This window comes from Camelus bactrianus, chromosome 32 (genome assembly GCF_048773025.1).
Source record: "Camelus bactrianus isolate YW-2024 breed Bactrian camel chromosome 32, ASM4877302v1, whole genome shotgun sequence".
Classification (NCBI taxonomy): domain Eukaryota; kingdom Metazoa; phylum Chordata; class Mammalia; order Artiodactyla; family Camelidae; genus Camelus; species Camelus bactrianus.
Genome location: NC_133570.1, coordinates 15,365,484 through 15,391,713, shown reverse-complemented (window position 1 = coordinate 15,391,713; position 26,230 = coordinate 15,365,484). Strand labels below are relative to the sequence as shown.

Sequence of the window (26,230 nt, the reverse complement as noted above, 5' to 3'; positions counted from 1 at the left end):
AGGTGTGTCTCCAGCCTTGCCAAGGAAGTGTCCCGAACCATGACCCTCAGTTCCAGAAACATCTTAGACGGAGGGCTGCGTTACAGCCTGAGAGCACCAACCGTCAGAATCACCCCGCTAACCTTTTGCTTCCATTTCCTACTGAATAAGCAATTCCTAACCCTGATTTGGCTTCTCGTGTAGATTTTCCTAGAAGGACTCAGTGTGCTAATTGGCAAATGAGAGTAATCTGCTCTGCTTGACAGTTATAACTCTGGTTGTAAAGTGAAAGAAAACTTTGCATTCCGGTTTATCCACCAGTCTCCACCTGGGAGTCCAGGGGAGGGGCAGGACTAGTCGAGGTGAATTAAATGAAGTATTTTCCAGATTGAGGAATTTGTGGTGGACAGTCAGCGCTCGCCCACGTGGTGAGTCGACATGACCCGTCGCATCCAAAGGTGGTGAGGAGGGGCGGGGAGTCCCCACGCTCTCTGCCCCAACTACACACCTTGACACACAACTCACGGAACTCCAAGAAGACAGGGTTTTCTGCTGGAAGCAGCCTGGCTTCGCTGGTCACCAAGGGAGGAAGGAGAGCCGCCAGAAGCTCTGACCTTCATGGACTGGGACCTGAGCGCGAGATGGGTCCAGCGCCTGGGATTCCCTGGGGTTCCTGCCTCGGCCATTAGCCGTGATTAGCCCCCACCGTCCCCTCTCCCATGGGCTGTGCTGCGAGCAGTGAAGGTGGTTCCCTTGAGCACAACTCAGCTTTACATTTCCTGCTTCTGCAGAAAGAGACGTAACCCCAAGTCCAAGCCCCACCCTGGTGGATGAGTTTTTTTCTGGTATACAAATGACCACACACAAGCAGGCTTGCTCCTTTACTGGCAAGATTAGGAGGAACAGAGACGATTCCTGCAGGAGCCAACCACCCTTCCCCTGGTTCTTCCTTTGGTCTCACCTGTCCGAGTCTTTAGCACGGGGCCCAGGTGCTCACTCAAAACCGGCCATCACGATGACAAAGATGCGCCCGACTCTCCCAGGGAGGACTGAAGAGGCCTCTTTTTGGCACAAGTTCAGAAGTCATCAGGCATTTATAAAGAAAAAGTTTATTTTCATCACGAGAAGCACACAGACTATATATATATACAGTACACACCAACAGAAGTAAAAAAAAAAAAAGTGCATTCTGCATCTTCTACTGCAACTTCACAGTACAAAAGACACTGCCTTTTAAATATATAATATAAAAAAAACCAAGAAGAAAAACAATATAATAAAAAAATTACTGATATCCTAACGCAACACAGTGGAACCCACTGGCAGCTTCTGAAAACCAGAGGGCAGGCCGCCTCGTGGAGCTCCTGATTTTGGGGCGGGGGGGCGGTCTGTACCTGCATTTTGTCGCAAAGAGCTCAGGACTCCAATGGGGAGGAAAACAGGGTGGCCTTGGTGGTCATAAAAACTCTACTGGACAGGAGTACAAGTGTGCGATAGGGGAGCAGGGGAGGGGCTGGGCTGCGCCAACCCCCAGCTGGCCAGCAAGCCGCTTCCGGACTTCCCTCACTCCTGCGGGACACGGCTGAGCCAGCGCCGGTCCAGCATGCTCCCGGCCCGGCCGTGGGGCACGGCCACCTCCGGCCCCCACGCCAACCACCACTGACAAGCAAAGCATCCAATCACAGAACGTGAGAGCTTAACAGTTTCCCATAAATACACAGTATTTGTAAACTATTATTAAGGCACTCGATTGTAAAATAATTACAGTGTCGGAAAGGAGGGAGGGAGCAGCCACCTTCTCACGCAGAAAGGACAGCAGAGGACTGGTGGTCTGGTTCTAAAGACTCCTGCCTGAGACACTGACAGGAGCTGGGGCTGCAGCACCGACCACAGGACAGAGACAAGGCGGTCACGTCCAGATCCACTGGGGGCAGCGCAGCCCAGTGCTGCTCCAGACCATTCAAGGCGATTGGCTTCATAGCTCGGGGGACACAGCATGCGTGCATGTGATGCTTTGATTCAAGTGATGTATATACAGTCAAATATATATATGTATATTTATATATGCAGAGTGAACTCCTACACATAGGTGCTCAATGGCACAGCAGATTAGCAATTAGGGTAGCTGAGCACGGGGATCCCTAACCACCTTGGTCCGGCAGGCCGAGGTGGCGAGATGCTGCAGGGGGAGGACTAGAGCAGGTGACCCGGCTGTCACAAGTCTCCTGACCAGCCGAGCTCCCCTGCCAGAGGTGAAGGGTTGCCTTCATGCACCACGTGGGTCAGAGGAAGCCCTGCTGGGTGGGATCCATCAACCTTCAGGGATGGGGCCTGGGCCGAGTGCCCGCATATAGGGTTGTCCTGATGATAATTCTGTGGCAGCTCTGTCTCCATCCTCTGGGCTTATCCAGGAAGGAAAAGGCTTTAGAAAGGGCTGGAACAAATGCCTTTTAGCTGGAGAGGGTGGAATGGAGCAGAAGGGAGTTAGACAGCCACCTGTGAGCACCTGGTGGGTAATCTGCCTGCCTGATGGACAGGGTGCCACTACCCAGCAGAGAGCTGTCTGGCAGCCCGGGGGGTCGGCACGGGTGCCCATCCGCAATGAGACCGAGGAGGCAGGGAAGGCCGAGAGCAAGAGCCTTGTTCTTAAGATGCTCATGCGGTGATGCACATTGCTCCAAGGCCCACAAGAAGCTTCGAGACAAAGAACTGGGACTCATCACCAGAGGACAGCGCCGTCTCCCCACCTCTCTGTAACCAGTTCCCTGCTCAGACTCAACAAAACTGGGCAAGCAGAGCCCCCTGTGTCCATGCAAGAGGAAGCCCTAGAAAAGCTCCATTTAGTTTTGGCGTGCCCTACGAACTAGAGTGAAAATGAGGGAGAGCTGAGTTGGCAGATGAAATGCACCTGAATTCAGAGTATGGCGCTGATTGAGAAAGTTTTTGTTCTCGTCTGATTTGACAAGGGCATTCCATGAAGACGGCAGTCACCGGAATCAATGACTTTCACAGCATAAACCCCTGCCACTCTCCTTCGGAATGTCCCCCGTCTGCTAAGATTACAGACGAAGCACTGGTCAAGATGGGGCAGTTTATAGTGCAAACTTTCTTCTCAGAGACCAGCATGAATTTGTCTTTGCCAAGGTGCCCCCGGGTTGGTACAATGCTCGTGTCTTGTCAGTATTAACATTTAAAACAGTGATCTCCTATAGGTTTACATGCAGCTGACCTGGGTCTCAGAGAAAAACCTCCATCCTTTTCTGCAGGCTAGAGAGTCCCCCACGAGGAGTGCTTCCTTGTGCTCCAAGGACGGGGCCCTGGGCCTTGGTCTGTTTAGAGGTTGGTGTAGTAAGCTTCCGAAAGTGAATGGAGAAGTTTGCCAAAAGCCAAAGACCCACTCTTATTCATAATCCTCCTCCCACCCTTAACTGGATGTGAAAAATTATGGCTTTCAAAATTCGGCTTTTCAAAAATACATCTCTCATACACAGGCATGGTCAAACAAACAAACAAACAAAACCAACAGAAGCCTGCCATCACCAAACCTAAAGGATTATTTTGATACAAAAATTGACCCACCACGTGAAATTTAATTCGGCAAGACATTGAATCTGATGTATTTTTTTGAGACTATGGTTCTTGTTGGCTGAGAGAGAGGGGGAAACCTGACTGGGTTTTCAGGAATAAGTGGATAATCACCTTTTAAGGTCAGATTTCAATTGACAGCGGTGGGAAAACAAATTCCTATAAAGTAAAATAACATACTTAAAGTGAAAAATAAAAAAAAAGAAGGAGAAAAAATTTCCAGAGAGATTTTGCAAAAACTCTACCCACTAGTTGAAATACTGACGAACTAGCCTTGTTCCTGAAGACCCTGCCTGGGCTGCTCTTAGGGGCCTCGTTCTGACCAGCTTGCGACAGTGACTCACCCATTTTCAGGATCTGGCTGGCCCTGGAAGGCTGTCTAGCTTCACTGAATTAATCCGGCTGGCTCACCAGAGGGCAAGCTGAAACTGCAGGAAAGCCTCGGCCGGCGGCGCCCCTCCACGTGCACAGCCCCACTCCCCCAGCACAGGAGAGACGTTGGGGCTGGGCTGGCCAGGGCTGGGAGGTGGGCAGGGGAGGGTTTGGCCTAAGGTGTGGAAGCAGCAGAGAGGCTTTCCGACTTGCCCGCTTTCTTCCTGGAGGGCCTCGGGCAGCCCTGTGTTGTTAAGTAAAACCAGGGCTCGGCCAGCATTTTCTATAAAGGGCTGGACAGTAAAATATCTTAGGCTTTGCAAGCTGCCAATTCCCTGTCATCTATTTGTTAAATTTTTTAATAACCCGTTAAAAATGTAAAAAACCACCTTCGCTCCGGGGGCCACGCACTGTGGTTTGCTGTGCCCTGACTTAAACCTCACCAAGCCTCCTCTCCCTCTCCAAAGTATCTTAACACCCTGTCCTGCCAGCTGACATAGGAGTCCCCCAACTCAAGCCCAGAGCCTGTGGCCACATGACCTGCAGAGCTCACCCGATTCTTGGAGGGGCTCCCCGCAGAGCCAGGTGGGACTGCACACTGTCCTCTGGGAAACGCTCCCGAGAAACAGGAAGCAGGAAGGGGCGGCTGCAAACATCTGTGAAGCTTTCCGCCAGGCTCCCATCCCTGGGGAGCTGCTGCTGGAATCTCCTTTTCCTCCCCAGACACAAGCAGACGTGATCTAATGTGAGTGAGTGCCGGGGCTCCTGGCAGGGCGACCCACGTCTCCGAACTACCGGCCCCACCGGACACTCGAGCGCCTTGGAAATCAACACAACCACATCCGGATCCGCAGGTGAGACTCAGTACTATGTGGGTCCTTCTCCCCAGATGGGGGGCAACTGAAATCTGACCTTTAGCGACAACTGAGGACACCACACACACTTCCCCCCACCTCACCCCAGGGCTGGCCCGACACGCATCACTCAGCTGTAACACCACACCAGGACAGGGAATTCAACCGCACCCAGGACCCCCGCACGCCCCAAAGTCGGTCCGACGACCACACTCCACACCTTCATGTCACTTTTAACGAGCAGCGCTTGGCGCTGTTGATGTAAGAGTCTTAACACTTCTTGGGGTCCCCAGAACAAAAACAGAAAGTTCTCTTTTGGAAACACCTTTTCAGACACAGTATTTTCCCCTGGAATGAGCCTTGGTCATTACTCGATTTTAAAAGTAAAAAGCACAGCAGGAAGAGAGGTAGGACTTCTACTGCCATCCGAGAGTTTCCCCCGGGGGCCTGACTGAGCCAGAACAGGGCCCTTCCTCTGCAGGTTGTGCATGGAGTATCTTGTTGTGTGTGCATATCCATCGATGCTCTTCTTAAAACATGAGCCTGCTTCGAAACACCCGGTCTGGGGTCGGACGGAGTCTACTGGCCGACAGCTTTGGTTTCTCCCAGGCCACACAACCAATGTGCCCCTTTCTTCTTGTGCTGGATGTTGGTGACTTTTGTTTCGCCTTTCCCCTCTGCAGCCAGAGGAGAGGAAAAGGGAGGAGAAAGCCAACTGGTGAAGGGAAATTAAGATGTAAGGGGCGGACGCAGATCCACAGGGATGCTAAGGGAGGGACCACGTGGAGTCCAAACGCAGCAAAAGGCGGGTGGGTCAGCTCTTGCTCGTCCATGAAGGGCTTTTCAAGTTTCCTGGGGCAGGTTTCCCTGACAGTGTGGAGGTGGCGGCTGGGTCCCGTGGGGCAGCCTGGGACTCACGCCAGAAGGGAGACTCGCTCAGCCTGGCGTCCTGGGGGTTGGCGATGGTGGACGCGTCGGCCTCGCCGGACAGGTCCTCGGTGGAGAGGTTGAGGCTCCCGAGCTTGGCCAGCGAGTGCGAGCGCTTGAGTGGGGACGAGACGGTGAGGCCCGCCAGCCGGAGCCGGGTCTCGATCTCCTGCGTCCGCTGCTTCACCAGCCCGGGCTTCCCACGGACGCTGTGGATGCTGTCGCTGCTGGAGCTCCGGGTCAGGTTGGAGCTCATGGAGGACGAGGTGGGGGTGTAGCAGATGGTCTTCAGAAAGTCTTTCGAGAAGTGGCTGGTGTGGTCCGGGCGGCAGAGGAAGGGCGTGGGGCTCTTCAGCAGGGCTCCGTCTGGCAGAGGGCTGGCCTCAGACTTCTCATTGACCCCCGCCTGGCCGGGCAGGGCCAGGGCCCCCACTGGAGGGACAGGAGCCAGGTCCTGGTTCTCTTCGGGGATGCTGGCCTCCAGCCTGCAGGCGGGGCCGTCCCTGAGGGGAACCGCCGGGTCCAAGGGCGCGCCCTTCATCCTCTCTAGTTCTTTGGTGTGCTTGCGGACCAAGCCCGCCTTCTGCAGCTGGAGGATGGACTCCTGGTGCTGCATCAGGTAGCTGCTGGTCGTCGGCTTCGCGGATTCCTTACTGAACAGGCGCCGCAGGTCCTTGGCCGGCTTCAGATCTTTCCTGGGTGGAGATTCTTCCTTGGCTACTTCTGTGCTGGGGGGGTTCCTATCACAGTGAGAATTCTTCAGAAGGAGGGACTTTGGCAGGACTTTTTGAGTCTCTCTGGAAGGTTCCAAAAGGCTAGCTGGCAGCTCGGGGGCAGCCCCGGCCCCAGGGCCACCGGTGTCTGGCCTCCTTGAGCCAGCTGGTGGCAGGAATGGGGGGGTTTCAACTGGACCAGAGGACAATTTCTCCAAAGCGCGGGGCCTGCTGGGCACGTGGGCCACGGGGGAAGATGTGAGGGGGGGCAGGAAGGCGGGCTGGGTGCAGATGGCGGGAGCTCCAGGGTTCTTGCATCGCTCCCCGAAGGCCTCGGGATTCCCGCTGGCTGGAGGGTACATGCATTCAGCGCAGGATTGGTAGGAAGGCTTCACTTTGTTAAGGATCCCAAAGATAGCATCGTGCTGAAAGGGACAAGAACATCGTGAGGGCACAACACAAGCTGAAGACTGGGGTGGGAGGCAGGGCTGGGGACAAGGCTGTCACTTCAGTTGGTGTCAGAACAGAGACCTCTCTGACCCCACTGGACTGTCACTAATGCAGGTTAGGGATCTAAACCAAACTTCCTGGAAGCTATCAGCCCAAGAGCCTGGATAAACCTTCGGCCAGGCGGCCAGGAGCAGGGCCTCCAAGGGCCTCCCTTCTCAACCCCATCTCTGCCACCTGCACCATATCCGGAGCCTTGGCCTCACCTGGAATCGGGGGAACTCTGCCCTTGCGGTATCGTTGAGAATTAAGTGAAATAATGTTTCTGGCAGAGTGACTGTGAAAGGGCCCGGAGTCTGGCACGAACGTACCGTGGCTCCAAGGAACCACCATCTGGCTGTGGTCTTCACGGACAGGTAACAGAGGGCAAGACGGTTTGGGAGAGACCCTAACACAGCCCCACACAGGGTGCTACAGTCCTGATGAAGACGCCAAGCGGAGGAGGGTTTTAGACACCAGTGGGAAGCACGTATGCATTGCTTCCCAAGGAAAACCCCTGCCCCTGGTCACTAGGGATCGACGTGAACTCCATGTGGGAGTCTCCATCCCGTCCTCCCTGACCCAACCAGTGACAGGCGCCAGCGCTGCTCTCCTGAGCCAAGACCCGGCTGAGAAAGGCAGAAGAGGAGGCAAGGGAGTGACTCTCTCCCCTCGAAGAGAGTTGTTCAGCTGTCAGATTCCTAAGCTGGTTGAAAACTGAGCTTTCTTGGCAAAAGGTTTCTCCCTGCCCCTCTGTCACTTCAGGGACTCATGCCATCCTGTGTGGCAGACTGAGGTCCCCACAACCCAAGAAGTCAGGGCTGGTTCCGTCCTAGAGGAGTCAAGAGGAAACTCAGCCCTGATTCCTTAAGGTTGCAGAGGGGTGTGCGGAGAGTACATGGTGGGGCAGAGGGGGGAGGCCGGGTCTCCTACAGGAGCCTCTCCTACTCAGGATTTCTGGGGCTGGCTTCTGGCTCAGCCAGTGAGACCTGGTCACCCCCATGGTGAAGCCTGAACACAGACATGTTCCTGAAGCTCTGACCCAAGAGCCCATGTGCTCATTTCTTCTAAAACCTAATGTTCTAGAATGTGGTAAAATCTGCCACGGTGGGAGATTTGAGAGCACCTTTCGGAGCTCACGGGGCGACAGGGTAGAAGGGAATTCATTCCTTCGACTCATGCTTAGGGAGTGTCTGTCCTGTGCCAGGCCTTGTATTAGGCACAGGGGCTGCAAGACAGTCCCTGCCCTCCAAGGGCCTGCTGTCCACTGTGGACATGACCAGGGAACTGTGCAAAGTGCCCAGAAAGAGAGGGCACATCCTTCCCAGAGGGTTGGACAGCTCAGCAGCAGGGCTCTGACTCTGAACGCCTCCTGGGCTGTGTAGTTCAGTCCTCGCCTCATCCTCTGAGCCACCCCCATCTCAGGTTCCTGGTTTCCAACTCACCCTGTCAAGCCTGCCTGCAGCCCACAGCCAGAAGGGCCTCATATCTGCTGCCTAATGCCCTCCTGTGCTTCCCAGCACCCCCAGAGCCATGTGCAGGGCCCTGTCATCATGTCCCGAGGCCCCACGTGGGCCTGGCCACCTGTCCAACTGCACCTCAGACCACTGCCCCTGAACCACGCCAAGCTGTCCGCCCTCAGGGGCCTGGGTCCCAGAAGACTCTCCACCTGGCTCTGCCCGTCCAGCTCCTTCTCACCCCATCCCTTCCTTACTGTCCTCCACTCCAAGGTTCACCTGCATCATCACACCAAGCACCAAGGGCTTTTCTCCATGACATCCTTAAGTGTTCACCATCCAGCTCCCCAGAAGACCCTGTGTGCTGAGTCAGCTCACGGCTGTCCCCCCCCCCCCCCCACCAACCAGGCCTCAGAGTCAACAAACATGAATGAACGCTTGTCTCTAGGTCCTTGTCCCTAGATGACATCACCCACCCAGACTCCAGCCAGGACAGGAAGGCTGGGCCCTGCATCCATCTTCTCATCCAAGTTCTCTCGTGTTCCTCCTTCTATGACTCACCACCACGCCATTTCGGACTAACCGAGGCACCACTGTCCTGGACAGAGAGGTTTTATATTGTCTGTCTTAATGGGTATTTGCTCTTTAAAGGGAGAGTGAACAGTGGAGGAAATTCGTGAGTAATTAATGTTCAGTTTGGAACTCGCTCCATGATTTGGAGCATGGGGGAGCTAACTTCCCTGTCTCATTTGCATTATAACATGAGCGTGGCCAACTCTCTGTGCATGGGAACGCACCTGTCAGCCTCCAAGTGCTCTCATTGGAGAATCACCGCTGTCGGGGGAGCTGGGCGGTGAGGCCAGGGGGAATGAAGCTCTCTGTCCCTGGTGGGGCCAGCCAGCAGCAGAGCGAGGGCAGAACTCAAGACCAGGTAACAGGGCACACCCCTCCCCCAAACCAGTCTCCACTCTGGGGCCACTTGGAGGAGGAAAAAGGCTGGAGGAATTCCTGATTTTCCAAGCAAGCGCCAGAGGGAAGGTGAAGTCCTGTTGCAGAGAATCCACTAAATATGACAGCTACAGGGGGCCGATGGAGTTAAGCATTAGAATCCGAATTGCAAGACTAGATATTTGATGATGTTAGGGAATCACAATCAATTTCTTCAAGATGGTGGCGGGAGGGTATAGCTCAGTGGTAGAGTGTATGCTTAGCACGCACGAGGTCCTGGGTTCAATCCCCAGCGCCTCCATTAAAATACGTAAATAACCTAATTACCTCCCTCCATCAAAAACAATTTCTTCAAGGTGGCAATGGTACTGTGGTTATATTACATACGGAAGCATCTAGGATGGAAATGATAAATCTTGTATTTGATTCGTTTCAGGATAATCCAGGGTGCGGGGAACTGGATGGGGTGTGACCAAATAAAAAACAGCCGCGTACTACTGGTAAAGGCTGAAGCTGGGTGATAAGTTGCTTTCCATTTTACATAACAAAAAAGAAAAAAGGACTTCCAAGCCCTGCCTAAGACACAAATGAGGCGCCGGGGTGAAGAGGGCACGTGGGCATGACCGCTGTTCCACGTGGGTCCCTGCCCCCCCCCCCCAGCGGAGCCGGCAGTGGTGGGGCGGGGGCGGGGCCGGCAGAGGGGCGGGGCGGGGCGGGGGCGGAGCCCGAGATGGCATGGGTTGGGGAGTGCCTACCTCGAAGTCGTCGGGACAGCTCCTCTTGCTGTTGTTGTTATTTAGGTTTTCCCGGTTGAGCAGGTTATCAAGCTGGGTTGCGGGCTGCCCCCACCTCCCTGCTCCCAGGGCCTCTTCCCGCTCCATCTCGTCCACCTGCGGGGAGGTGTCGCCCCTGGCCCCCGGGGGGCTTCCGAACTCTAGCTGCTTTTTCGCTTCCTTCTCGCAGAGTCCAGGACCTTCCTGGGGACGTCTGGCTGGCTTGCACTCTTCTGCCGGCTGAGTGACCTCCTCCAACAGGGCATCCCTCTCCAGGTCTTCCAGGTGGACCATGCCGCCGGTCTCGTCACCGGGGGAGGGGAGGAGGGGGTCCGAGAGTCGCCGGAAACAGCAGGGGAGAGCAGGTCCCTCCGGGGCCCCACCGCCCGGGAACCCAGGCTGGGCAGCATCGTCCAGGCAGGGCAGCTGGGCTTCCGGGGTGTCGTCCAGGGTGTCCGGCAGGAAGTCCCCGGGCCCCGCAGGGTCATCCACGGGCTGCTGGAGGCAGCTGTCGGGCTGCTGGCGCCAGAGCTTGTTGTGCCGCTGTTTGCTGAGGGGGAAGGAGGGCGGAGGAAGGTCAGCAGAGGCCAGTGCCCTGGGGTGGTCCTGGGAAGAGGGCTGGGCGGGGAGCCATCAAGGGGCAGCCCGAGGTGCAGGTGGACCCCAGGGTCACCTAGGTAAAGCCTCTCTCTGTTCGTTTGTCCCCAAGAAACTCAAGGATGAAATGGCCCTAGGACCCTAAGTCATCCCCGAATGAGAAACCGTAAACGGCTTTGTCCCGTGATGACGTGGCAGACACACAAAGAGAGTCTGGACCTGAGATCCTGTCACAGTCCTAGTGTCCCAGCTCACCTGGTGAACCTGGTCACACCACTTACGTCCCCTCTCTGCTTCCCCATCTGTCAAAGAAAAATAAGAACCCCCTCCTACTCTGACATAGGAAGCAACCTGGATCAAAGCAGAGCGCCGGTAAAGGTTTATCCAACAGTAATGTGACCACGAAAACACATACTGCACCTGAATAAAGTTGGGATGGTGCCAGAAAATGGGAAATATTTGTGAAGATCAGAGAGATTACAGGTCAGTTTTGAAACTATGTCTTCTAATACTGTGTGTGGTATTGTTCTTATAATACATTTTTTTAAATGTAAGGGATAAAAAAGGGGAGCTTATAGTGACAAGGTAAATGAGTCACCTCTGTGAACCTTAGAGAATCACCAACATCATGGGGTGGTGAGGGCTAAGAGGAGAGAGAGGTAGTTTAAAAGGATGTGCAAGCTAAGGATTTGCTGATGTTCTTCAACGAGGGAGTATCAGGGTCATTCTCTGCCATCTGAGTTGTGTGCATCCTCCAGGGAAGGCCAAGAGGGCCCTCGGATGGAGCTGTAATTCAAGGTCAATGCTGTGCTGCTGTGAACCTGGCCTTGAAACCCCTGGTTAGGCTGCAAACCCCTGATGGCAGCAAGTGACTGAAGGGCTAAGGGAGGGGGGAGCAGGCTGTCCTCCCTGCTTCCCCCTCCCCGGACCTCCTCCCCTTCCCCGTCTCCTTCCCACTCGGCCCTGCCTGCCTGCCTATCTGCCCAGTTGCTCTTGACTGACAGTGAAGGCATTCAGAGATGTCCAGAGCTGTTCTCCAGCCCCTCAGGACACTCCTGTTTCCTCAAACGTGGCCAAGAAGCCAGTGGGCTTAGCCTGTGGCTTAATACCACCCACCAGAAAAAATCTAGGGAGGTCTCAGAACAGAAAAGGAACAGGGAGAGAGTGAGTCCCGGAGTCCAGGAGGGATCTGCCTGGGATCCCCTGGAGACATCCCTGCACTGGAGCCCTGGAGGCTGAGAAACCCAGGCGTGTGTTCCACCCCTCCTCCCTCCTCACCCCCTCACTGGCTATGTGACGTCGGGCACGTTAACCTCCAGCGACAGTTCCTCACTCCCCTATAAATGGGGGAATTACCAGTCCTTTGCAGACCTTTTCCCTGGCAGTGGGGGGAAGGCAGAGACACAGAAAGAAGCTCTGTCATCATTTACTTCGAGATGGGACCAGTGAAGCATCTGAATGGTACTCATGGAAATTTCACAACATCCTTAGTCGGGGTTACTGGTTCTTAACTTAGAAGACTGAGGCTGGGGGAGAAGCTGCCAGCTCATCGGTGGTGGGGCCGGGTCTGCGTCTGCAGTCCTTGGAACGGCCCTGCGGTGAAGCCTGGCCCGGGGCTGGGCACACAGCAGACGCTTGGGAAATGGACAGCCACGGCCGGAGCGGCATGCGGAGTCGTGCCTTGGATGGGAAGCCATGCACCGTTCCCTCTGGCTGCAGAGTAGCTTTATGCGTGTGCCAACACAATCAAAACAGATCCCTCCTGGAAACCACTAATCAAACCCCAAACAATAGTTGTTTTTCTCAAACTGGCTCCCTCCACCTCTGAGAGGTGGGGATTTTTGGCTGCGGAAGCCGCTGCCAGGCCCGGCGGGAGCTCGCTTGGACGCCGGCCGGGCTCCTGGGACTCAGCTCTGCCAATTCTTCTGTGCAGACAGTCACCCACCTGGCGTCCAGGATGCCTTCGTACTCAGACAGCTGCCTCATAAAGCCGGCGTTGGGGCGCGTGACACTGCGTTTCTCCTTCACATAGTTGTACGCCTTCTCCAGGGGCCAGCCGAACTCCTTCATGGCATAGGCTATGACCGTGGAGGCCGAGCGGCTCACGCCCATCTTACAGTGCACCAGGCACTTGGACCGGTTCCTCCTGCAGCGGCGGGGGCGGGGTGGGGGGAGAGCGCCAAACCTTACGCAACCGCAGTCTCTCAGGTCTGGAGCAACAGATTTTTTTTAAAAACCCTGAAGTTATCTTATTGCCCAAACCGTCCGAGGTCCTGGTGTTTATGCAGCAGGCGTCCATACACCCTCAAAAGGAAATAACTCCACTGCAAAATCAATTCTCACACAATGGGAAACTGAGATAAATCCATCCTGGCCTGGCCAAGTTTTGCAAGGAGAGCGCTCCCCAGTCAGGCCGCCTTAGGGACAAAGGGGGAGTCCCCCCACATGGCTGGGATAGGTCAGAAGACCAGAGCCCCCTTTTGGCGGGAAGCAACCGGGCAGAGGAAGGGGTAACCACAAAAGCTACTCAGCTGCTTTAGAGCAGATGGAGACAGGGAATGGGTTACTGAGGAAACGTGGGGTCAGTGAGCTGAAAGCCGCAGGGCCTTTGGGAGACAGAGGTCTTCGGAGCTGGCATGAGGACCGCGGTGGCAGCCGACTTAGCCACGAGTGAAGGGAGCCAAAGGAAATAGATGGGGCTGATCGACTTTTTGTAAAGAGGCGGTGGCGGCCCTGGCGGGGCTGCCTGACCAGGCACGACAAGGCCGGGAACAGCATTTCCCTAGATACTGCCTGCTCAAAAATGCAGGGGGGCCACCAGGCTGGAGGGCTGCACCTGTGAAACTTTATTTGTATGGAAGGTAGGCCGGCCAGCCTGCTGGTTTACATCAGAGGCAGCCCACCTGTGATGGGGAGAGCAGGCTCATTTCTTATACTCTGGGCTTAAAATTCATCCTCAAATTTCAGTGGGGTTTTTTTTTGTGTGTTTTTTTTTTGACTGCTAGAGTCCATCTCCCGGGAACCCAAGGGAACTCAGATTGGGTCCTACGTGGTGAAGCTCTGACCTAGACGGGTGCACAGCAGGAGTGGGGCTGTGTCTTTCTGGTCCTGACTTCAGTAAGACAGAGTTGTTCTGTGGGAGAGAATAAGGTAAGGACAGAAGATGGGTGACAGCCTCGGGGCGGTGGGGACTGCTGATGGTCTACCCCATTTTACACACACACAGAAGTCGCACCAACACTGGTGGAGGTGGGCCACAGCTCAGGGCAGCTGCCTGGGTAGATTTCTCCAGGGAAGCAGCCCCAAAGGTGCCCTGAGTCTCGTACGACCCACTCCCCTCTTCCCTGCGCTGGCTCAGTGACTCCCCGTGGGCAGAGCTCCTAAGTGTCCACTTGGTACAGGAGCCAGGCCTGGGCCAGTGCTGCCTATGAAACAGAGGGTCAGATGCATGACAGGTGGGTGAGAATGAGCTCACTCGGGACCCCCTGGAGATGGACGACCGGGCCCCTTCAGAGCCTGGGGGTCTGTGGTCTAAAACCAGAGGCCTATCAGAGCTCACAGGCCCCACCAGCCAGGAGGCAGCTGTGTCTGGGACCGCCATTAGTGTCTGCCCACCCTGTGCCTGCCAGTCTGCTTCTTCCTCAGCCTGGTTTCTTCGGCTTCTCTGCTCACTTACTTTGCTTTGTTGATAAAGTGGTACGCCTCGTTCCAGTGGGCGAGGAGGTCTGTGGTCTCTTCATCGTAGACTCGGATGTTATGATAGGCAAATAAGCCAGGGAAAAAATTATCTATTTCTCTAGTGACATTTAAAATGTAGTCAACACTGCAATGAGAAAAAATAAAGAACAAATTTGGAGAATCAGAATGAGGACTGACCAAAAAAAGAACAAGAAACCTCACAGAGAAAACATTAAATACTAATAAAGGTTGTGTGTTTCTATGGTGGGACTTTTGTTTTTCCTTCGTTGTGGATTTTTTTTTTTTTTTGGTATCTTCTAAATGCTTTCTATTTGATGAGAATATATAATATTTACAGTAAAAAACAAATTTCTGTATTAAAAACTTATAAAAAGAAAATTCAGTCCAAAGCAATGCTAAGCCATGTTAATTCTGGGAAGTAGACATATGTGTTACTTAAACACATTTTTAAACTCTTAAAGTTTCAAAATTCTATGGGGATACAGAAACTTTGGGAAAAAAACTATTATGGGGATACAGAAGCTTTGGGAAAAAAAATTGAAAAAAAAAAAAAAAAAACACCCAAAGTCTCCAATTTTAAATAGTTAAAAAGCTGAATATATCCGTCCATTGTTTATGTCCTTGGGAAGTGCCTTAAATCCTTCTTGAAGCAAGGGAGGCTATAAATAAATAAGCAGTTGGGAGGGTCTGCTAACCTAGCTAAACCCAGGTTCTATAGCTCTCTAAACTTAATACTTACATTCCAGGAAGACCAAAATAATTTCACGAGTTTGAAAACATCTCAAATAGATTTCACAAGAGAATACGTACAAATGCTTTGAAAAAAAAGAAAAACCTTTAAAATCATTTATTTATTCCCAGAAAGGTAGAAAGCAGAGACAGAATCACCCTACAACTTTAGATCACTTTCTGTTGAAAGAACGTATCTTAACCAGTAGTTCTAAAGATACATTTTCAGATTTGTTTAGTCTTGACTTTTAAATGCAGTAATTCAAAAAACGCCATCATGTCAGACCCACAGGATGGTGATTTTGTGGTTGTGTTGTTTTTAAAAAAAATGTCCAGACATCTGTTCTTGAAGGTCTAGGTTTAAACATTTTTCATTTCTGCTGCTGAGTATTTCTCAGACCAAGACAGGCATATGCTTCCAGCCAACACTGAGTATTGAGCTGCAAGATTCCCACCAGGCTCAAAAGTACAAGCTCAGATAGAACCAGGAGTGGTCCGGGGAGCAGGGCTGCTGAGTGGCCCACAGGGAAGTGTGTCCACACCGGGGCTCTCAGCATCTCACCTGGGCAGTGGGAGGGGGCTCATGGCTCCAGCTGCACCCAGGCTATCCTGTGCCATTTGAGGGTGGCTTAGAAACACTCTCTGTGACACCCACCATCCCAAACCCCAGTAAAATCTAAAACCCGTGAGTTATTCAGGAGGTGGCATTCTGAAGCACTCTGTTTAGCCATGCAAATCAGGCCGGCAGCCTGATCTGGAGACTGGGGTGGGGGTGGCCGGGCGGGCAGCACCAGGGCTCAGCCTCAACCCGACCCCGACGGCTGAGCTGAGGGTTTCTGAGCCGCCTGGAAGGACAAGGGAAGACAAGGGGAGCAGACTCACCCTGAGCCCTGCAGTTCCTCCAGATTGGATGCATTCCATTCAGAGCCCTGGGGGACAGATCACACAAACCCCCGTGAGTGTCACACGTCAGCTCAGAGCTGCTTGCGGGATATACAGTGTGCCCTGGCCCTGACAGGCGGGTATTTCACGGGCCCCTGGCCTCATAGGACAGAAAACTGAAAGAGGCCGTTATCCAAGCAGGTTCCTGAGGTGTTTGTGGCATCGTCAGCGGAACCGGGAAAAAGCCGGTCGGGGAAACTCTGCCCTCCTCTCACCGCTCTATTTCCTAAGACTCCGGCAGTGTCCTGTCACCAGAGGCAGCGACCTCTGAACACCCACTCGGGACAGGGTGCTTCCACGTACAACTAACTAGAGTGGGACTCGACCTACCTCTTCTGGGAGGTATTTTGGCAATATTTAAAAAGTTCCCACCCTCTGACCTAGAAATTCCACTTTTGAAGAGCTACCCTAAGGAAACATCCAGAATTTTGTGCAAGGGTATTTACGATTATTTATAATAACAAAACAGCAGGAACAACCCAAAGGTCCGACCAGAAGAAATTAGCAACATAAGTGATGATGGGTCCATACGAGGGGGCCATCAAAACAAATCTTAGCTTTGGGGGATATTTAATGACACAGGGCAATATCATATCATGAAAAAGAATTTTTTAAAGCAGGACAAAAAACTGTCAACTAACAGGATGGTTCTTTCCTTTTCTTTCTCTTTCTTTTTTAAAGCAGCTACGAACACATTAAAATAAAAGAAAACCCCGAAGATAGAAAAATAAATGTCTCCCAAAGGGTTAACAGTGACTACCTCTAGATCTGTGAAATTGGAATGCTTTTAATTTTCTTCTTTAGACTTCTGTTTCCTAACTTTCCATAACACGTTTTAACTTCAAACTTTAAAAACAGTATTTGAAAAAACAAACCCTCCCTTTCTGAGCAGGGGAAAAACAACTCTCTGCTCTTAGGAAATCCAATCGACATAGAGTCACAAAAAGCAGAAGTTCCCTCTTGGAGTCTCCCTATAAACTTCCTTTCCCAAGAGGGTGGACCCCTCCGGAGGCAGGGGTGGCAGGGGCGGCAGGGGCCCCAGGGAGGTGGCGGTGCGTGGGCACTAGCTGGATTTTCGTACTGGAGGGAGAGGCTCAAACATAAAAATTCCTTTAGTATCTCTCATGGAAAAAGTGACATAAAGCATCAAACCACACCGAAAAAATAACAAAAGCTCCACTAAGGCTGTGAGCACCCTCTTGCCGTGATCACCACCTAGTGGAGAGACAGGCCGGAGGTGCCTTCCGTGCTGGGTCCACCAGGAGAAGCAGTCACCCTCCCAGAGAGAAGACGGGAGAGGGCCCAGGGGTGCCCGACAGCTTTCAAGACTGAGGCTTCAAATTCACACATCTATATACATTTAAATATCTATATATTAAATGTGCATATAGATGGATATACATAAATACATTATACAGACACTTATAAATATATGTTTATCTATTATATATTTATAAATGTAATGTATTAAATATATATCAAGACATACACACCTGGGGAATAGGTAATTACTTCCTACAGGCAGAAAACACAAACCGTTCACGCCCCCAGCAGCAAATACACTTCCTGAACTTTCCCAAGGAAGTGTGATTTCTGCTCTAAGGATGGTTACCATTTACGAGTGCTTACAGAAACAGCACTCGGTGCTTTAAACATGTATTAACTGATCCTCACACTCATCCCCTGACGGTTCAGGACGAAGGGAGAAACAGGCCCAGAGACTCGCTCCCGGGGGCATGCTGGTCAGGCTGGGGAGGGGGCCCCGGCCGGGCGGGTCTGACTTTCATCACGGCATGCTGCCTGACTACCTGGAGTAACGTGCCTTCCCCTAGGGTCCCTCTGACTCTGAAAATTTGCCAGATGCCTTCTGTGGAGATCTACCAGGGATGGAGGTGAAGAGGGAGAACGCAGGACGCAGTAGCCGTATGAGCAGGGCCTGTTTGCTCCACGGGTTCTGGGAGCAGGGGTTGGGGAGGGGACAATGCTGCGTCTCAGGTGTTGGGGCTGAGTCTGCCTCCTCTCCTGGCCCAGGCACAATTCCGGGCTTAGGTGCAAGCATGCCCTTTAGTAACAGGGTTTTTTTTTTTTTTAAGCCTGCGGACCATCTGGAGGGGGTTTCTGTGTTAGTGACTGAAGAAGGCAGAGGGTGGTGCACGTCTGAAGAAGGCGGCCAGCTGACTGTGCCAAAGAGCTTTCCAACCACTCCCCACGGCTCAGCCAGGAGCCGCAGCTCAAACATCTGGCTCAGAGCAAGCCCGTAGGCCACAGGCCAGAGAAAGGGGTCAGTAGGGGAGTTCCTGTAAAAGTCAGGACGGAGGCTCCAGTAACGTAAGTTTCTCCCCATCTATGACTTGCTGCAAACTCCAAACGAATCAAGATCTGATCTCCGTTCCCCAAACCAGACCCAGTTGTGCGCTGCGCCTCTTACGAGATAGAGATGGTCGAAGATAAGGGAGGGCTTGTCCATCTGTCCCAAGATGAGGAGCATCTCGTTGTCTATGAATTCCTTGAACTCTTTCAAGTTACAGTTCATCTGTTTCTCTAATTCGTTACGGATCTGAGGAGCGGGAAATATTAGGAAAGGGGACTTGTTAAAGCAAACAGTTCCTCCAGAGAAGTCAAGTCACAACATGAACTGTGGCTGTTCTCAAAATAGGTATTTCATTGGGTTTTTTTCCCCTCCAGAGTAAGCACACATGCATCAGACACGCCAACACACACGCATGGGATGCAGGCTACTCTGCCTCAGGCTGAATCTGATCGGGGGACGTTTGTTATTTCAAAGAAGGAATCTGATTCTCATGGGATCTACTGCGCTGAAAGCATTGATGCTTTTACAGTGATCAAATCTATCACCATGAAAACCTAAAATCAGCCTCCTCTTGCTTTGGAAGGTATCACAATAGGATTTATTGTGTCTTTTAATTAATAAAAAGACTGTATATGACTTTTTAAAATGGTAATTTCGACCTCTTAGATCGACTTAGTTTAAGCCGTTATTATAATTCATTGAATTCCTGGGACAAAACGCAACAGAAAGAAAAAAAAGTGCTCGAGAGAAACATTAAAAGGAAGTTTCATCTTGTTTTAGGTTTCACAGTAGGATTTTTTTTTTCACTTGCACTAATTAATAAAAAGATTGTATATGACTTTTTAAAATGGCAATTTTGACCTCTTAGGTCTACCCAACTTCAGGTGAGCTCAGGGCGACAGGACACTGGGATGCCCGCGGCCTCTGGCCGGCCAAGCAGGGAAGAGCTCTCTTACTTCTTTGGAAGTCACGTTCTCCAGGTCCTGACTCATCATGATGCTCCGGAGCTTGGCTTTGATGAGGCGCTCGGTCCTTTCCCCTTCGGTCGGCCTGGAGAGAAAGCCCAATCAGGAAAGCGCAGAACCATGGAAGCCTGAGGCAGGCACCTACAGAAACACCAGCCGCTCCCACGCTACATGGCACGTCGCTTGGGCGCGTTCTCAGTGAGAAGGGAAGAGGGACAGTGAAGTCCCCCAGGGGCCACCAGAGGGGCAAAGGGCGGTTGGGAAGCGCAGTCCCCGTGCAGGTCTGCAGGGCCTCAGGCTCTTGAGACAGGATTCTGGAACTGCCCTGTGACACCCCCACACCCCTGGGCCCTCCAGTCTCTGCTGAGGACCTCACTGCGTCCTTCTTACATGGAACCAAAATCTGTGTGTTTCCCTGCAACGTGTACACATCAGCCTGGTTCCGACCCTGGGGCCACACAGGCCAGGCTAATCCTTCCTCCACGTGATGCCCCTTCAAGTGTCCAAGGTCAGACGTCCTCTCCAACCCTCTGGTAATTTCTCGGAGGCCTCATACAATGTGACTTCCGGGCCCCTCTCATTAGGGTGGCTCCCCTCTGCCCACAGCCCTTTTACACGCAGTGTCCTAGAGGAACACGACGCCCTGGGGCAGGAGGGTCTTAACCAGGAGAGAAGGGCAGAGTCGCTTTTGCCTCCTGGCACTACACTTAGATGATCAGAGTGTGACCTCAGGCCACGTGAGGCTTGGCTGCCTCTGGGATGGCTGCCCTTGGCCTGTGCGGGTGTAGCTGTGTTCTGGGGTCCAAGGAACCAGACGTCGCATCCATCCTACCCTAAGAGTGGAGGAAGAGGCTTTGGAAACCAAGTCTTTGGCAACCTGAGGAGGAGGGGCCAGAGCACCATCTAAGAGCCGGGAAGGACACGGGCCACACGTTCCGTCGGGAATCTAACGGACGTCACTGGGCCACTCCCCAGAAATGCATTCACACTTGAATCTGTCTATGATTTTAAAGGGTGGGGGGTGATTATAGACCCTTCCCCCAGCGAGAGATACCCACGGGCTGCAGGTGAGGAGCCCATAGGAAATGCCAGTTTTGGAGAGGTGGACGACGTGGGGGCTGGGGGCTGGGGCACTGGGTGGGGTGGGGGACGAGGCGCCAGCCGGGACACCCGCACTCACTTGTCCACAAACAGCGCCGGGGAGTCAGGCCGTGTGGACTCCAGGTCCTGCATGGCGTTCCACTCATTGATGCAGCTCTGCTCGGAGCTGATGCAGCTCTCGTAGTAGGTGGCCCAGATGAGCGCCACACCCCCGGGGAAGTAGTTGTGCCTTCGTGCCACCTCGCAGGCCTTGTGGAGGACCTGCAGGGCAGACCTGGGGTGAGGGGGCAGAGGGTCAGGCCCGGGGACGCACGAGGAGAGCTGGGCTTCCCCCCTGGACAGAGGGCTCAACCCAGGGCGCGGGGGTGCAGTTCAGAAAGGCCTGGGGGCCAGAGTCGCTTTTACACGTGAGGTTACGTCGGGGAGACAGTGGGTCTCTGGGACACAGCCAGTGACCCCAAGAGCAGCGAGAACACCTGTCACCGTCCCCGACACACTTCCTAACTCTCCCAGCCAGGCCAGTTCCCAGGGCATTTCACGCCCACCGATGAACTCCAGAGCTGAGATGCACTCCTGGGCTGGTGGGTACCTTGGACATAGGAACCGCACTCTAGCCCAGAAGCGGGAAGGAGAGAGTCCTCAACACGCAGCGGAGCTACCTGGCTGCGTTCTCAGGAACTTCATGTCTAGCCCCCTCCCATCACGGTCCTAACAGCTTCGGTGCTTACATTTTCTAAGGAAATCAGCTCTAGAAACTCATTTTAATACTGGAACTAACGAAAGAAAAGGTTTGGAAAGGCAGAGTGGGGCAGAAAAAACAATATAGAAAACATACATGGTAACAGTCAATTATCCTTTTCTCACTTCTTTTTACAAAAAATACAGGCTGAGCAATTCTCAGGGAAAGGGGTGACTCGGGTGTCACCGAAGGGTGGGCGAGTGGGGCCCTGGATGGAGGGAGCTTTCAGAGAACAGCTCACCAGGGGTGTAAAAACCGCGGTGACCCACACCACTTTCCCCAAAGGCCCACATCTGTCCTATCTCTAGGCCGGTGGACGGAAGAAACTGGAGCTGAATATTTACTAAATTTAGTTCTGGTTCTGAAGTTTTAAGAAAAACACATGGGCTTGTTTTTAACGTGCCTGTAGAGAAAGAGATAACACATTATTCAGGGACACAGAGAAACATCTGGGGCACCCAGAAACTGATGAGTTCATGATTTCCCCCCCAAGTGATCCTGGATCGACTGCAGGAACAGAAGAGGCAAAAACAAAGCTACAGTGTTAACCTGTGGCCCATGGGAGAATTCGGCATTACTTTCACTGTCCTGGAGAAAGGAGGACTTACTCTGAAACACTGGGCAGACTCCTTCTCATCAGACGCCACTAGCTTTCTCCCGAGTCTTTTCTAGATTATTCAAGAGGGACTGTTGTGTTGAGTCTGCTGCAGGAGTGGTCAGCGCGGCCCTCCAAGGACCAGGGCGCTCTAAGACGTGTGTCAGGGTGGGGGAAGGTCTGGAAGCTGACTGACTTCACCCGCAGCTGCCTCACCCCCACACAGGTATCCAGGGAGGCCCTACCCTACCCGGGCCCCTGCACCCTGCACCATGTATCCCACAGCCTGGCACCTGACCCTCTGTACATGTGACTTCACTCGTGTGTTTGTGGCCACCTCCCTCCACCGACTTTAAACCTCATGAGGACAAGAATTATGTCCGTTTTATGCCTCCCCAGATGCTTCATGGAGCAAACCGAGCGCCTGCTGTGTGCCTGGGACAAGGAGGAAGTGAATTTATGTCCAAATGCCATTCTGTCAGCAGGACTGGACATACCACCCAATCAAAAGCTGGCCAAAGGACCTGAACAGACATTTCTCCAAAGAAGATATACAAATGGCCAATAAGCACATGAAAAGGTGCTGAAGGTTAATTAGTTGGGGAAATAAAACCATGAGATACCACTTGACACCCATCAGGATGGTTTTTCCTGAAAAACAAAAAACAAAAACAAAACCCCACAGAATAGTAAGTGTTGACTAGGATGTGGAGGAACTGGAACCCCTGTGTCTTCCTGGTGGGAATGTAAAATGGGGCAGCTGCTGTGGAAAACGGTTTGACGGTTCCTCAAAAAGTTAAACAGAATTACCATCTGATGGAGGAATTCCACCTGTAGGTATAGACTCCAAAAGAACTGAAAGCAGGGGACTCAAACAGATTTTGTTCTCCAACGTTTCACAGAGTTCTACTCACAGCTGCCGAAAGGCGGAAAAAACACAAATGTTCATCAAGAGATGAATGGACGAACAAAAGTAGTACGCCCGTGTAGTGAATTATCATTCAGCTTTAAAAGAAATGAAGTCCTACAGCATGGAGGAAGCCTGAAAGCAGGATGCTACGTGAAAGAAGCCAGACGGAAAAGAACAAATACTGTGTGATTCCCACTTAGACGAGGTACCTAGAACAGGCCAATTCATACAGAGGGAGCAGAACAAAGGTGACCAGGGGCCTGGGGGAGAGGCAATGGAGAGTTATTTTTTTTAACGAGTACAGGGTTTCTGTCCAGACTGACGAAAAAGTTCTGGAAATGGACAGTGGTGGTGGACACAACACTGAATGTACTTTTAACATCACTGAAACGTACGTTTAAAAATGCTTAAAGCGGTAAATTTCACATTATGTATATTTTGCCATGCACACAAAACAAACATATCTAAATGTGCTTCTAAGTAGAAGGGGGGTTTTTCTATTTGTGTGGTCAGCTAGCAACATACTTCTCGGGAGTCAGGAGTCCCTAAAACCACACTTACCACATGGCCTGGACAGACACGGGCTTGAAGACGTGCATCCTTCCTGCTGTGCTGACACTGAATCCACTGAGAATGAAAAACAAAAGACAGCGATGTGGTGAGAAGCCAGACCTTCTGACCACATCACTGCCAGACAGTGGGGGCAGACCCACCGTGGACACTCTGAGGACAAGTGTGTCTCACGCTGTCTGATGAGGGACTACAGGCCACAAAAAAAAAAAAAAAAAAAAAGATAGGTTTTCAAACCCAGAAGACTTGTTTTTAACCCAGCAATGCAAAGTCAGCCAAAAACTGAAACCCCAGCAAAGGATGCGAGGCAACATCAGCACTGGACACTGTCAGCCTGAGACCGTCCCACCCACTTCCGGCCCCATCAACTCCATCTGTGTTTTTTATAGTTATGTTAAAAATACATTAATGGAAGACAAAAAAAGTTCAAAAAGAAAAATATAACCACAGTCCCACGTCTTTAGTAAATCAAATTATTTTCCCCTCCTGGGTCTATCCACAAGGCAAACTGCTGGAACCTCACGTAGAGATAATTTCCTACCTGGCTTCTTTCCGCTCACAACAGTACCTGCGTGATCCCCCCTGGGGAGTGAACACCTGTGGAACCCGGACGGCCTGCTGGCCCTGGTCTGGCTGCCCAGGCCCAGCAGGAGGGCTCCCCCTCTACAGCCCTTAGGGACCCTGAGCTCCTGCTGGGCCACAGTCATCATTTCCTGTGTTGTCACTTGAGGGACCGGCCCCTGGAGGGCACAGAGCGAAGACCCCTCTAACTAACCCAGACAAATGCGTGAACGTCTGCTTCCTGCTGCTCTCGAACTTCGTAAGGTAGCAGAGGTCCCGTAAAATGTCTGCGCTGACACTGCATAACCCAAACTCCCTCCTATCATATCCCAGAGGTACCCTTCCTGTCGTGGCTCCTGGGAGGGCAGTGTGGTTTCTCCTGATGTGATAAACAAGCCACACACGTGATTCTGCTGTTAATGATCATCCAATGATGCCCAAACCAACTTGTGTTTCAAAGCCGACAGCGAAAGAAGCCTTTGAGGAGATCTCCTTACCCATCTCCGTCGAGGTGGATTTTTGTATCACTCCACAGTCGGAGAACCATCCCGATGGTACAGCTTTTGCTACACGGGAGGAAAGAGGAGAGTTAGGGGGCCACCTGCCCACACGTGACCTCCCTGTCCTTGGTCTCTGTCCAGCCTGTCCAGCTCATGGGGGAACCACCACTGGCCTGGGTCCGGCTGCCTAGGTGTGTGTCTCTGGGAGAAGCTCGAAGGCTATCTGTAGGGACCGCTCGACATTAAATTCCAGAAGATGTGGGTCAGTATGGTCCCACTACAGGGAGTTACCTGTGACCTCCGCGTGGAGACAGTCACATGGTCCTCTGACCCCCACCATCCTGGTGTGGACGCAGCTCCACTAACACCAGGTCCCCGCTGCGGTTCTCGGACACCGGGAGCAACCGGTTGACCACATGCCCGCACTGTAGGGGGGTGAAGTGCTGACGGCTGGCACACCCCTGGCACGGGGCCAGACGCACCCCAGGCAGCGGTGGCCACCCCCAGCCTCCCATCCTGGGGTGACGGGGGAGGGGAGACTGCCAACACCACGACTGGAGCTCACTTCTGCACCTCTGTCTCTGGACCTTCCATGCAGCTGCTATTTTAAAGACTAGCTTAACCTGCTTTTGTTTCATGCATCCTCACAGTGAAATGATACCAGCCTGGTGCCACGGGAAAACACAGAGGGAAAGAAAATGCTTTATCAGAGGGTCTCCTCGGATCACAATGAAAACTGCTCAGGCATTTGAAAAAGTCTGCTTGTGAGAAACAGCTGTCACTGCCAAGGCCAGCTCCAACGACCTCAGGGATCCTGAGCCGCCATCTCTGCTACCACCTAACAGCCCCCAGGGAGCCCAGGTTACCCACGTGCGGCTGTGCGCACCGGCGGCTCTGGAGCGCACAGAACCCACTCTTCCTCCAGAGCAGCCACGGGGGAACTTCCCCACCCTCTGCTTCTGCATCTGTGTGGAAGGTCGCTTCAAGCCCTTTGGGTCAAACCAAGCTAAGCCTGTTGCGTTGGGCAGATTGTCAGGTCCCACCCTGCAGTCCTACCCATTCTTGATGGGCTAATTATATTTCCTTTGTAGAGCTGCAAAATCAAATGTGCACTGAGGCTCAGAGCTGCTGGGGTTACCTGGCTGTGTTGTGCTGGCGAGAGGCGAGGAGGGGGCCCCTCAGAGCCCAAGACTGACGTGCAGAAAGCCCAGGGAAGGGGGTTCCCTGGGAAAGTGTGGGCAGACCTGGGAACTTCCAGCACCAAGGACCCCCGCCAGGGACTGAGAATGAGGACAGAAAACAGCACTGAGACCTACAAGGAGCACAGACTGGGAGCCGGAGGCCCAGGCCGCGGGCAGAGATGAAACTGTCCTTCTGAAACCAGGGCGGCACCTAAACCCCCGTTTAGCGCAGAGACGGGGAAGAGTCCAGTGAGCCACACGCAGGGGGCAGAAGCCCATGGGAGAAAGACTTCCGCTCAGGGTCTCCACCCAGAGTCAAGAGCACAGACCCTACGCGACTTAACCGCTCTGCCAATTCTGACTGATGGTAGAATTTCTACAACGAAGGAGGGCCTGTGGGTTTACAGAAGTGGGAGGCAGGGATGGGACACGTGGTCAGGAGGACTGGGTCTTTTCAGGGGAGGAATGACCTCAAAGGATAAAGCGGGAGGGGAAGAAAGCAGTCCCATGTTGCCGGGGTCAGCACAGCACAGACAGAGAAGCCAGCAGGGCCTGTGTCGGGGCCAGAGGTGCGGGCAGGAGACAGTCCTGTCCTTCACGGGCTGCAAAACACTAACAAGTGGAGGACATGCTCCCAGCACCCAGGGTGTCCCCGAACCTGAACCAAAAAGCCCCTTGACCCACCTCCCCAAACACAGGAGACCGGCACTGGCTTTGGGGTTGGCGCCCACACTCG

At 52.9% G+C, this 26,230-nt stretch overlaps 1 protein-coding gene across 5 annotated transcripts in view; it reads right to left on the bottom strand.

Annotated features, from left to right (window-relative positions):
- Positions 1–1,054: 1,054 nt before the first annotated feature.
- SSH1 (slingshot protein phosphatase 1) overlaps positions 1,055–26,230 on the bottom strand; it is a 58,283-nt gene continuing 33,107 nt past the window's right edge. For all 5 annotated transcript variants that reach the window (XM_074356591.1, XM_010963620.3, XM_074356592.1 and 2 more), the window contains 10 exons: positions 24,311–24,379; positions 23,244–23,309; positions 20,518–20,712; positions 19,329–19,422; positions 18,490–18,618; positions 16,002–16,048; positions 14,368–14,514; positions 12,637–12,837; positions 10,077–10,644; positions 1,055–6,855 (listed from right to left, as the gene is read on the bottom strand). In XM_074356591.1, the coding sequence (XP_074212692.1) occupies positions 5,605–6,855; positions 10,077–10,644; positions 12,637–12,837; positions 14,368–14,514; positions 16,002–16,048; positions 18,490–18,618; positions 19,329–19,422; positions 20,518–20,712; positions 23,244–23,309; positions 24,311–24,379 (2,767 nt within the window). In that variant the 3' untranslated portion in view covers positions 1,055–5,604. The remainder of the gene's footprint in view (positions 6,856–10,076; positions 10,645–12,636; positions 12,838–14,367; positions 14,515–16,001; positions 16,049–18,489; positions 18,619–19,328; positions 19,423–20,517; positions 20,713–23,243; positions 23,310–24,310; positions 24,380–26,230) is intronic.